Source organism: Ascaphus truei, chromosome 18, assembly GCF_040206685.1.
Source record: "Ascaphus truei isolate aAscTru1 chromosome 18, aAscTru1.hap1, whole genome shotgun sequence".
Taxonomy (NCBI): Eukaryota; Metazoa; Chordata; class Amphibia; order Anura; family Ascaphidae; genus Ascaphus; species Ascaphus truei.
The window spans coordinates 9,815,390-9,829,118 of NC_134500.1; the positions used below are offsets into that span (position 1 = coordinate 9,815,390).

At 54.9% G+C, this 13,729-nt stretch overlaps 1 protein-coding gene across 2 annotated transcripts in view; it reads right to left on the bottom strand.

The window, feature by feature from the left end:
* Positions 1-1,626: 1,626 nt before the first annotated feature.
* The window catches only part of RASGRF1 (Ras protein specific guanine nucleotide releasing factor 1), a 202,259-nt gene continuing 190,156 nt past the window's right edge, over positions 1,627-13,729 (bottom strand). For both annotated transcript variants that reach the window (XM_075575398.1, XM_075575402.1), the window contains one exon: positions 1,627-2,557. In XM_075575398.1, the coding sequence (XP_075431513.1) occupies positions 2,465-2,557 (93 nt within the window). In that variant the 3' untranslated portion in view covers positions 1,627-2,464. The remainder of the gene's footprint in view (positions 2,558-13,729) is intronic.

Genomic DNA, 13,729 nt, shown 5'->3' on the forward strand with positions numbered 1-13,729 from the left:
TACCCCACCCTCGCCTCTATACACCCCGTTCCCACCCTCCCCTCTCTCTATACACCCCGTTCCCACCCTCCCCTCTCTATACACCCCACTCTCACCCTCCCCTCTCTATATACCCCACCCTTCCCTCTATACACCCCGTTCCCACCCTCCCCTCTCTCTATACACCCCGTTCCCACCCTCCCCTCTCTATACACCCCGTTCCCACCCTCCCCTCTCTATACACCTCGTTCCCACCCTCCCCTCTCTATACACCTCGTTCCCACCCTCCCCTCTCTCTACACACCCCGTTCCCACCCTCCCCACTCTCTATACACCCCGTTCCCACTCTCCCCTCTCTCTATACACCCCGTTCCCATCCCTGTCTATACACCCCACTCTCACCCTCCCCTCTCTATATACCCCACCCTCCCCTCTCTCTATACACCCCGTTCCCACCCTCCCCTCTCTATACACCCCGTTCCCACCCTCCCCTCTCTATACATCCCGTTCCCACCCTCCCCTCTATACACCCCGTTCCCACCCTCCCCTCTCTATACACCCCGTTCCCACCCTCCCCTCTCTATACACCCTGTTCCCACCCTCCCCTCTCTATACACCTCTCACCCCTCTCTATACACCCCATCCTCCCCTCTCTTTACACCTCACCCCCACCCTCCCCTCTCTATACACCCCACCCTCCCCTCTATACACCCCATTCTCACCCTCCCCTCTCTATACACCCCACCCTCCCCTCTTCACCCTCTATACAGCACCCCCCCATACACTCCACCCCCCCACCTCTATACACTCCACTCTTTCTATAGACCCCTTTGCCCGTATAATCTCTAGATAGGCTGGGCTGGGGACATCAATATATGGGAGAACAGATTAGAAGTAGTAGGACAGATGGGGAAGTGTCTGATCCAATACAGATTAGGATTGGCAAATGGCATCTGATGGGTACCAACCCACTATATCCAGAGCCAGTAGATCGATTTTACAAGGGAACTTTTCTCCCATGGGTCAGTACAATTGACACGGTCAACACTGAACTAAAAAGGAGACAATATTTTAGCAGCAACACAGGAAAGGGACCTGTAGGTTATACAGTGTATTTATTTCTGTAATGGCAAATACAGGAAGTGTTAGAAGAAACTAGGTATATGGGGTGTGCCAAGGAGGTTAGAAATAGGGCAGGTGATTATTGGGTATTTATTGATCACTGGAAGCTTCCTTGTGAAATAGATGTTGGCTAATGGTTTTCATTAGCTTTTCTAAGAATCTGTGTGAATCTAAGTGTCTGACGGACAAATCTCCCACCCTGGGGCCAGCACAACCTTCCTCTATCAGCCCTTTAACTCTGGTGGACGTTGGGTTCACAGAGAAATGCTGTCAATGAGTAGTCTTAGTTTGGTGGTAACCCTGAGATAAAAGATTTATTAGCGAGAGGTAATCAGGAAACACGGAATTGTACAAAATATAAAGAGACCAAAATGTAGCCACGGGATCTCCCCCCATCCTAAACCAGCCACGGGATCCCCCCGCCTAAACCAGCCGCGGAATCTCTCCCCCCCCCCCCCCTAAAACCAGCCGCGGGATCTTCCCCCTCTAAACCAGCTGCAGGATCTCCTTCCCCCCCCCCCCCCCCTCCTAAACCAGCCACAGGATCTTTTCCCTCTAATCCAACAATGGCATCTCCTAAACAGGCTGCAAGATCTTTTTTCTGTTCTCACAGCCAAGGGCACAAACTTCAGCTCAGGGTCAGAAATAACCACGGTGACGCAGCTGGAGCAGAGACAGGAGCCTGCGCAGGACACCACCGGCATGCCAAACTGGTCTGCAGAGCGTTGCCCCTTTCAGGCAACCATACTGAGGAGCAATGCTCCCGTTACCCGTCGTCTCACTCACCCCTTCCCTGCCTGAGGAGGCAGAGCAATCGCTTTATTCATTCTCCCCATGACAGGCCTGCAGTTTCAGAACACTTCCCCTTTCCTTACTACAGAACTGTACAGTTTCGTCACTACACCCCTTTCTCTTAGATGTTCAGAGCGTTGCTCCCAATAACCCATCCATACAAGCATTGCTAATGATGGAGGCTCTGGGCCTGCTGGTTTGGCAATGAGCTGTACACCCGGCTGTGAGAGATGCAGCATGGACACACGGCTCTGATCTCCCCCTTACAGTTAAAGCCAACACAAATCTGCACAGGAGGCGGCAGCAGTGCGAGCCTCTCCACTACGCAATGTCGGTGGGGGAGTCAGAAGGTAGCTCAGTCTCAAGCTTGGTCACTTCACTGGGGTCTCTTTGGGGCACACTGGGGGTGGGGGGCAGTGTAGGGTCCTCCTCAGGTGAAGTTGGGTTTTTGGAATGGACGGAGACACAGACATCTCTGCCCCTGTTTGGTGACCCGTGTGCATTGGGGTCTGGAGAGAGGCATGGGGGGGTCTGTACAATATGATACAGGCAGAGGGTCTGCACCACAACTTCAGGTGGGGAGCTTGGGCTCCAGGCGGAGAGAAGCTTCATAGAGACCCTCCTCATCCAGCACTGCTGAGGAGTCCAGGAGATATTGTGTCACCTGCAAGAGAAGGAGGATCCTCATATGAGCTGTATACGCAGGGACCATTATGCTGTGCTATATAGAGAGGGATCCCCTTATGCTGAGCTGTATACAGGAAGGGGGTTCATTTCTACAGGGAGTGGGAGGGGGGTGATACAGTGCTGAGGCATAAATACTGGAATCTACTAAGATGGACTGGGAGTGTCGCATGTACACGGAGGGGATGCTATATACTGGGAGGGAATGCTGCATACTGGGAGTGTCGCGTGTACACGGAGGGGATGCTATATACTGGGAGGGAATGCTGTATACTGGGAGTGTCGCATGTACACGGAGGGGATGCTATATACTGGGAGGGAATGCTGCATACTGGGAGTGTCGCGTGTACACGGAGGGGATGCTATATACTGGGAGGGAATGCTGCATACTGGGAGTGTCGCGTGTACACGGAGGTTATGCTGCGTACTGGGGAGTGTCGTGTGTACACTCGGAAGGAATGCTATATACATGGAATTTTGTCGCGTGTATACTGGGAGGGAATGCTGTATACTGGGAGTGTCGCGTGTACACTGGGAGGGAATGCTGTATACTGGGAGTGTCGCGTGTACACTGGGAGGGAATGCTGTATACTGGGAGTGTTCGCGTGTACACTGGGAGGGAATGCTGTATACTGGGAGTGTCGCGTGTACACTGGGAGGGAATGCTGTATACTGGGAGTGTCGCGTGTACACTGAGAGGGAATGCTGTATACTGGGAGTGTCGCGTGTACACTGAGAGGGAATGCTGTATACTGGGAGTGCCGCGTGTACACTGGGAGGGAATGCTGTATACTGGGAGTGTCGCGTGTACACTGGGAGGGAATGCTGTGTACTGGGAGTGTCGCGTGTACACTGGGAGGGAATGCTGTGTACTGGGAGTGTCGCGTGTACACTGGGAGGGAATGCTGTATACTGGGAGTGTCGCGTGTACACTGGGAGGGAATGCTGTATACTGGGAGTGCCGCGTGTACACTGGGAGGGAATGCTGTATACTGGGAGTGTCGCGTGTACACTGAGAGGGAATGCTGTATACTGGGAGTGTTCGTGTGTACACTGGGAGGGAATGCTGTATACTGGGAGTGTCGCGTGTACACTGGGAGGGAATGCTGTGTACTGGGAGTGTCGCGTGTACACTGGGAGGGAATGCTGTATACTGGGAGTGTCGCGTGTACACTGGGAGGGAATGCTGTATACTGGGAGTGTCGCGTGTACACTGGGAGGGAATGCTGTATACTGGGAGTGTCGCGTGTACACTGGGAGGGAATGCTGTGTACTGGGAGTGTCGCGTGTACACTGGGAGGGAATGCTGTATACTGGGAGTGTCGCGTGTACACTGGGAGGGAATGCTGTATACTGGGAGTGTCGCGTGTACACTGGGAGGGAATGCTGTGTACTGGGAGTGTCGCGTGTACACTGGGAGGGAATGCTGTATACTGGGAGTGTCGCGTGTACACTGGGAGGGAATGCTGTGTACTGGGAGTGTCGCGTGTACACTGGTAGGGAATGCTGTATACTGGGAGTGTCGCGTGTACACTGGGAGGGAATGCTGTATACTGGGAGTGTCGCGTGTACACTGGGAGGGAATGCTGTATACTGGGAGTGTCGCGTGTACACTGGGAGGGAATGCTGTATACTGGGAGTGTCGCGTGTACACTGGGAGGGAATGCTGTATACTGGGAGTGTCGCGTGTACACTGGGAGGGAATGCTGTGTACTGGGAGTGTCGCGTGTACACTGGTAGGGAATGCTGTATACTGGGAGTGTCGCGTGTACACTGGTAGGGAATGCTGTATACTGGGAGTGTCGCGTGTACACTGGGAGGGAATGCTGTATACTGGGAGTGTCGCGTGTACACTGGGAGGGAATGCTGTATACTGGGAGTGTCGCGTGTACACTGGGAGGGAATGCTGTATACTGGGAGTGTCGCGTGTACACTGGTAGGGAATGCTGTATACTGGGAGTGTCGCGTGTACACTGGGAGGGAATGCTGTATACTGGGAGTGTCGCGTGTACACTGGGAGGGAATGCTGTGTACTGGGAGTGTCGCGTGTACACTGGTAGGGAATGCTGTGTACTGGGAGTGCCGCGTGTACACTGGGAGGGAATGCTGTGTACTGGGAGTGTCGCGTGTACACTGGGAGGGAATGCTGTGTACTGGGAGTGTCGCGTGTACACTGGGAGGGAATGCTGTATACTGGGAGTGTCGCGTGTACACTGGGAGGGAATGCTGTATACTGGGAGTGTCACATGTACACTGGGAGGGAATGCTGTATACTGGGAGTGTCGCGTGTACACTGGGAGGGAATGCTGTGTACTGGGAGTGTCGCGTGTACACTGGGAGGGAATGCTGTATACTGGGAGTGTCGCGTGTACACTGGGAGGGAATGCTGTGTACTGGGAGTGTCGCGTGTACACTGGGAGGGAATGCTGTGTACTGGGAGTGTCGCGTGTACACTGGGAGGGAATGCTGTACACTGGGAGTGTCGCGTGTACACTGGGAGGGAATGCTGTGTACTGGGAGTGTCACGTGTACACTGGGAGGGAATGCTGTATACTGGGAGTGTCGCGTGTACACTGGGAGGGAATGCTGTGTACTGGGAGTGCCGCGTGTACACTGGGAGGGAATGCTGTATACTGGGAGTGTCGCGTGTACACTGGGAGGGAATGCTGTATACTGGGAGTGTCGCGTGTACACTGGGAGGGAATGCTGTATACTGGGAGTGTCGCGTGTACACTGGGAGGGAATGCTGTGTACTGGGAGTGTCGCGTGTACACTGGGAGGGAATGCTGTGTACTGGGAGTGTCGCGTGTACACTGGGAGGGAATGCTGTATACTGGGAGTGTCGCGTGTACACTGGGAGGGAATGCTGTGTACTGGGAGTGTCGCGTGTACACTGGGAGGGAATGCTGTGTACTGGGAGTGTCGCGTGTACACTGGGAGGGAATGCTGTGTACTGGGAGTGTCGCGTGTACACTGGGAGGGAATGCTGTATACTGGGAGTGTCGCGTGTACACTGGGAGGGAATGCTGTATACTGGGAGTGTCGCGTGTACACTGGGAGGGAATGCTGTATACTGGGAGTGCCGCGTGTACACTGGGAGGGAATGCTGTATACTGGGAGTGTCGCGTGTACACTGGGAGGGAATGCTGTGTACTGGGAGTGTCGCGTGTACACTGGGAGGGAATGCTGTATACTGGGAGTGTTCGCGTGTACACTGGGAGGGAATGCTGTATACTGGGAGTGTTCGCGTGTACACTGGGAGGGAATGCTGTATACTGGGAGTGTCGCGTGTACACTGAGAGGGAATGCTGTGTACTGGGAGTGTCGCGTGTACACTGGGAGGGAATGCTGTATACTGGGAGTGTCGCGTGTACACTGGGAGGGAATGCTGTATACTGGGAGTGTCGCGTGTACACTGGGAGGGAATGCTGTATACTGGGAGTGTCGCGTGTACACTGGGAGGGAATGCTGTATACTGGGAGTGTCGCGTGTACACTGGGAGGGAATGCTGTATACTGGGAGTGTCGCGTGTACACTGAGAGGGAATGCTGTATACTGGGAGTGTCGCGTGTACACTGGGAGGGAATGCTGTATACTGGGAGTGCCGCGTGTACACTGGGAGGGAATGCTGTGTACTGGGAGTGTCGCGTGTACACTGGGAGGGAATGCTGTATACTGGGAGTGTCGCGTGTACACTGGGAGGGAATGCTGTATACTGGGAGTGTCGCGTGTACACTGGGAGGGAATGCTGTATACTGGGAGTGTCGCGTGTACACTGGGAGGGAATGCTGTATACTGGGAGTGTCGCGTGTACACTGGGAGGGAATGCTGTATACTGGGAGTGTCGCGTGTACACTGGGAGGGAATGCTGTATACTGGGAGTGTCGCGTGTACACTGGGAGGGAATGCTGTATACTGGGAGTGTCGCGTGTACACTGGGAGGGAATGCTGTATACTGGGAGTGTCGCGTGTACACTGGGAGGGAATGCTGTATACTGGGAGTGTCGCGTGTACACTGAGAGGGAATGCTGTATACTGGGAGTGTCGCGTGTACACTGGGAGGGAATGCTGTATACTGGGAGTGTCGCGTGTACACTGGGAGGGAATGCTGTGTACTGGGAGTGTCGAGTGTACACTGGGAGGGAATGCTGTATACTGGGAGTGTCGCGTGTACACTGGGAGGGAATGCTGTATACTGGGAGTGTCGCGTGTACACTGGGAGGGAATGCTGTGTACTGGGAGTGTCGCGTGTACACTGGGAGGGAATGCTGTATACTGGGAGTGTCGCGTGTACACTGGGAGGGAATGCTGTATACTGGGAGTGTCGCGTGTACACTGGGAGGGAATGCTGTGTACTGGGAGTGTCGCGTGTACACTGGGAGGGAATGCTGTATACTGGGAGTGTCGCGTGTACACTGGGAGGGAATGCTGTGTACTGGGAGTGTCGCGTGTACACTGGGAGGGAATGCTGTGTACTGGGAGTGTCGCGTGTACACTGGGAGGGAATGCTGTATACTGGGAGTGTCGCGTGTACACTGGTAGGGAATGCTGTGTACTGGGAGTGTCGCGTGTACACTGGTAGGGAATGCTGTGTACTGGGAGTGTCGCGTGTACACTGGGAGGGAATGCTGTATACTGGGAGTGTCGCGTGTACACTGGGAGGGAATGCTGTATACTGGGAGTGTCGCGTGTACACTGGGAGGGAATGCTGTATACTGGGAGTGTCGCGTGTACACTGGGAGGGAATGCTGTATACTGGGAGTGTCGCGTGTACACTGGGAGGGAATGCTGTGTACTGGGAGTGTCGCGTGTACACTGGGAGGGAATGCTGTATACTGGGAGTGTCGCGTGTACACTGGGAGGGAATGCTGTATACTGGGAGTGTTCGTGTACACTGGGAGGGAATGCTGTATACTGGGAGTGTCGCGTGTACACTGGGAGGGAATGCTGTATACTGGGAGTGTTCGCGTGTACACTGGGAGGGAATGCTGTATACTGGGAGTGTCGCGTGTACACTGGTAGGGAATGCTGTATACTGGGAGTGTCACATGTACACTGGGAGGGAATGCTGTGTACTGGGAGTGTCGCGTGTACACTGGGAGGGAATGCTGTATACTGGGAGTGTCGCGTGTACACTGGGAGGGAATGCTGTATACTGGGAGTGTCGCGTGTACACTGGGAGGGAATGCTGTGTACTGGGAGTGACGCGTGTACACTGGGAGGGAATGCTGTATACTGGGAGTGTCGCGTGTACACTGGGAGGGAATGCTGTATACTGGGAGTGTCGCGTGTACACTGGGAGGGAATGCTGTATACTGGGAGTGTCGCGTGTACACTGGGAGGGAATGCTGTATACTGGGAGTGTCGCGTGTACACTGGGAGGGAATGCTGTATACTGGGAGTGTCGCGTGTACACTGGGAGGGAATGCTGTGTACTGGGAGTGTTCGTGTGTACACTGGGAGGGAATGCTGTGTACTGGGAGTGTCGCGTGTACACTGGGAGGGAATGCTGTATACTGGGAGTGTCGCGTGTACACTGGGAGGGAATGCTGTATACTGGGAGTGTCGCGTGTACACTGGGAGGGAATGCTGTATACTGGGAGTGTCGCGTGTACACTGGGAGGGAATGCTGTATACTGGGAGTGTCGCGTGTACACTGGGAGGGAATGCTGTATACTGGGAGTGTCGCGTGTACACTGGGAGGGAATGCTGTATACTGGGAGTGTCGCGTGTACACTGGGAGGGAATGCTGTGTACTGGGAGTGTCGCGTGTACACTGGGAGGGAATGCTGTATACTGGGAGTGTCGCGTGTACACTGGGAGGGAATGCTGTATACTGGGAGTGTCGCGTGTACACTGGGAGGGAATGCTGTATACTGGGAGTGCCGCGTGTACACTGGGAGGGAATGCTGTGTACTGGGAGTGTCGCGTGTACACTGGTAGGGAATGCTGTATACTGGGAGTGTCGCGTGTACACTGGGAGGGAATGCTGTGTACTGGGAGTGTCGCGTGTACACTGGGAGGGAATGCTGTATACTGGGAGTGTCGCGTGTACACTGGGAGGGAATGCTGTATACTGGGAGTGTCGCGTGTACACTGGGAGGGAATGCTGTGTACTGGGAGTGTCGCGTGTACACTGGGAGGGAATGCTGTATACTGGGAGTGTCGCGTGTACACTGGGAGGGAATGCTGTGTACTGGGAGTGTTCGTGTGTACACTGGGAGGGAATGCTGTGTACTGGGAGTGTCGCGTGTACACTGGGAGGGAATGCTGTATACTGGGAGTGTCGCGTGTACACTGGGAGGGAATGCTGTATACTGGGAGTGTCGCGTGTACACTGGGAGGGAATGCTGTATACTGGGAGTGTCGCGTGTACACTGGGAGGGAATGCTGTATACTGGGAGTGCCGCGTGTACACTGGGAGGGAATGCTGTGTACTGGGAGTGTCGCGTGTACACTGGGAGGGAATGCTGTATACTGGGAGTGTTCGCGTGTACACTGGGAGGGAATGCTGTATACTGGGAGTGTCGCGTGTACACTGGGAGGGAATGCTGTGTACTGGGAGTGTCGCGTGTACACTGGGAGGGAATGCTGTATACTGGGAGTGTCGCGTGTACACTGGGAGGGAATGCTGTGTACTGGGAGTGTCGCGTGTACACTGGGAGGGAATGCTGTGTACTGGGAGTGTCGCGTGTACACTGGGAGGGAATGCTGTATACTGGGAGTGTCACGTGTACACTGGGAGGGAATGCTGTATACTGGGAGTGTCGCGTGTACACTGGGAGGGAATGCTGTATACTGGGAGTGTCGCGTGTACACTGGGAGGGAATGCTGTATACTGGGAGTGTCGCGTGTACACTGGGAGGGAATGCTGTATACTGGGAGTGTCGCGTGTACACTGGGAGGGAATGCTGTGTACTGGGAGTGTCGCGTGTACACTGGGAGGGAATGCTGTGTACTGGGAGTGTCGCGTGTACACTGGGAGGGAATGCTGTGTACTGGGAGTGCCGCGTGTACACTGGGAGGGAATGCTGTATACTGGGAGTGTCGCGTGTACACTGGGAGGGAATGCTGTATACTGGGAGTGTCGCGTGTACACTGGGAGGGAATGCTGTATACTGGGAGTGTCGCGTGTACACTGGGAGGGAATGCTGTGTACTGGGAGTGTCGCGTGTACACTGGGAGGGAATGCTGTACACTGGGAGTGTCGCGTGTACACTGGGAGGGAATGCTGTGTACTGGGAGTGTCGCGTGTACACTGGGAGGGAATGCTGTATACTGGGAGTGTCGCGTGTACACTGGGAGGGAATGCTGTGTACTGGGAGTGTCGCGTGTACACTGGGAGGGAATGCTGTATACTGGGAGTGTCGCGTGTACACTGGGAGGGAATGCTGTATACTGGGAGTGTCGCGTGTACACTGGGAGGGAATGCTGTGTACTGGGAGTGTCGCGTGTACACTGGGAGGGAATGCTGTATACTGGGAGTGTCGCGTGTACACTGGGAGGGAATGCTGTATACTGGGAGTGTCGCGTGTACACTGGGAGGGAATGCTGTATACTGGGAGTGTCGCGTGTACACTGGGAGGGAATGCTGTGTACTGGGAGTGTCGCGTGTACACTGAGAGGGAATGCTGTGTACTGGGAGTGTCGCGTGTACACTGGGAGGGAATGCTGTATACTGGGAGTGTCGCGTGTACACTGGGAGGGAATGCTGTATACTGGGAGTGTCGCGTGTACACTGGGAGGGAATGCTGTATACTGGGAGTGTCGCGTGTACACTGGGAGGGAATGCTGTATACTGGGAGTGTCGCGTGTACACTGGGAGGGAATGCTGTGTACTGGGAGTGTCACGTGTACACTGGGAGGGAATGCTGTGTACTGGGAGTGTCGCGTGTACACTGGGAGGGAATGCTGTATACTGGGAGTGTCGCGTGTACACTGGGAGGGAATGCTGTGTACTGGGAGTGCCGCGTGTACACTGGGAGGGAATGCTGTATACTGGGAGTGTCGCGTGTACACTGGGAGGGAATGCTGTATACTGGGAGTGTTCGTGTGTACACTGGGAGGGAATGCTGTATACTGGGAGTGTCGCGTGTACACTGGGAGGGAATGCTGTGTACTGGGAGTGTCGCGTGTACACTGGGAGGGAATGCTGTGTACTGGGAGTGTCGCGTGTACACTGGGAGGGAATGCTGTATACTGGGAGTGTCACGTGTACACTGGGAGGGAATGCTGTATACTGGGAGTGTCGCGTGTACACTGGGAGGGAATGCTGTATACTGGGAGTGTCGCGTGTACACTGGGAGGGAATGCTGTGTACTGGGAGTGTCGCGTGTACACTGGGAGGGAATGCTGTGTACTGGGAGTGTTCGTGTGTACACTGGGAGGGAATGCTGTGTACTGGGAGTGTCGCGTGTACACTGGGAGGGAATGCTGTATACTGGGAGTGTCGCGTGTACACTGGTAGGGAATGCTGTATACTGGGAGTGTCGCGTGTACACTGGTAGGGAATGCTGTATACTGGGAGTGTCGCGTGTACACTGGGAGGGAATGCTGTATACTGGGAGTGTCGCGTGTACACTGGGAGGGAATGCTGTATACTGGGAGTGTCACATGTACACTGGGAGGGAATGCTGTATACTGGGAGTGCCGCGTGTACACTGGGAGGGAATGCTGTGTACTGGGAGTGTCGCGTGTATACTGGGAGGGAATGCTGTGTACTGGGAGTGCCGCGTGTACACTGGGAGGGAATGCTGTGTACTGGGAGTGTCGCGTGTACACTGGGAGGGAATGCTGTATACTGGGAGTGTCGCGTGTACACTGGGAGGGAATGCTGTGTACTGGGAGTGTCGCGTGTACACTGGGAGGGAATGCTGTATACTGGGAGTGTCACATGTACACTGGGAGGGAATGCTGTATACTGGGAGTGTCGCGTGTACACTGGGAGGGAATGCTGTATACTGGGAGTGTCGCGTGTACACTGGGAGGGAATGCTGTGTACTGGGAGTGTCGCGTGTACACTGGGAGGGAATGCTGTGTACTGGGAGTGTCGCGTGTACACTGGGAGGGAATGCTGTATACTGGGAGTGTCGCGTGTATACTGGGAGGGAATGCTGTATACTGGGAGTGTCGCGTGTACACTGGGAGGGAATGCTGTATACTGGGAGTGTCGCGTGTACACTGGGAGGGAATGCTGTGTACTGGGAGTGTCGCGTGTACACTGGGAGGGAATGCTGTATACTGGGAGTGTCGCGTGTACACTGGGAGGGAATGCTGTATACTGGGAGTGTCGCGTGTACACTGGGAGGGAATGCTGTATACTGGGAGTGTCGCGTGTACACTGGGAGGGAATGCTGTATACTGGGAGTGTTCGTGTGTACACTGGGAGGGAATGCTGTATACTGGGAGTGTCACATGTACACTGGGAGGGAATGCTGTATACTGGGAGTGTCGCGTGTACACTGGTAGGGAATGCTGTGTACTGGGAGTGTCGCGTGTACACTGGGAGGGAATGCTGTGTACTGGGAGTGTCGCGTGTACACTGGGAGGGAATGCTGTGTACTGGGAGTGTCGCGTGTACACTGGGAGGGAATGCTGTATACTGGGAGTGTCGCGTGTACACTGGGAGGGAATGCTGTATACTGGGAGTGTTCGCGTGTACACTGGGAGGGAATGCTGTATACTGGGAGTGTTCGCGTGTACACTGGGAGGGAATGCTGTGTACTGGGAGTGCCGCGTGTACACTGGGAGGGAATGCTGTATACTGGGAGTGTCGCGTGTACACTGGGAGGGAATGCTGTATACTGGGAGTGTCGCGTGTACACTGGGAGGGAATGCTGTACACTGGGAGGGAATGCGTGTATACTGGGAGGGAATGCTGTGTACTGGGAGTGTCGCGTGTATACTGGGAGGGAATGCTGTATACTGGGAGTGTCGCGTGTACACTGGGAGGGAATGCTGTGTACTGGGAGTGTTCGCGTGTACACTGGGAGGGAATGCTGTGTACTGGGAGTGCCGCGTGTACACTGGGAGGGAATGCTGTATACTGGGAGTGTCGCGTGTACACTGGGAGGGAATGCTGTATACTGGGAGTGTCGCGTGTACACTGGGAGGGAATGCTGTATACTGGGAGTGTCGCGTGTACACTGGGAGGGAATGCTGTATACTGGGAGTGCGCGTGTACACTGGGAGGGAATGCTGTATACTGGGAGTGTCGCGTGTACACTGGGAGGGAATGCTGTATACTGGGAGTGTCGCGTGTACACTGGGAGTGATGCTGTATACTGGGAGTGTCGCGTGTACACTGGGAGGGAATGCTGTGTACTGGGAGTGTCGCGTGTACACTGGGAGGGAATGCTGTATACTGGGAGTGTCGCGTGTACACTGGGAGGGAATGCTGTATACTGGGAGTGTCGCGTGTACACTGGGAGGGAATGCTGTATACTGGGAGTGTCGCGTGTACACTGGGAGGGAATGCTGTATACTGGGAGTGTCGCGTGTACACTGGGAGGGAATGCTGTATACTGGGAGTGTCGCGTGTACACTGGGAGGGAATGCTGTATACTGGGAGTGTCGCGTGTACACTGGGAGGGAATGCTGTATACTGGGAGTGTCGCGTGTACACTGGGAGTGTCGCTGTACACTGGGAGTGTCCGTGTACACTGGGAGTGTCGCGTGTACACTGGGAGGGAATGCTGTGTACTGGGAGTGTCGCGTGTACACTGGGAGGGAATGCTGTGTACTGGGAGTGTCGCGTGTACACTGGGAGGGAATGCTGTATACTGGGAGTGTCGCGTGTACACTGGGAGGGAATGCTGTATACTGGGAGTGTCGCGTGTACACTGGGAGGGAATGCTGTATACTGGGAGTGTCGCGTGTACACTGGGAGGGAATGCTGTATACTGGGAGTGTCGCGTGTACACTGGGAGGGAATGCTGTATACTGGGAGTGTCGCGTGTACACTGGTAGGGAATGCTGTATACTGGGAGTGTCACGTGTACACTGGGAGGGAATGCTGTATACTGGGAGTGTCGCGTGTACACTGGGAGGGAATGCTGTATACTGGGAGTGTCGCGTGTACACTGGGAGGGAATGCTGTATACTGGGAGTGTCGCGTGTACACTGGGAGGGAATGCTGTGTACTGGGAGTGTC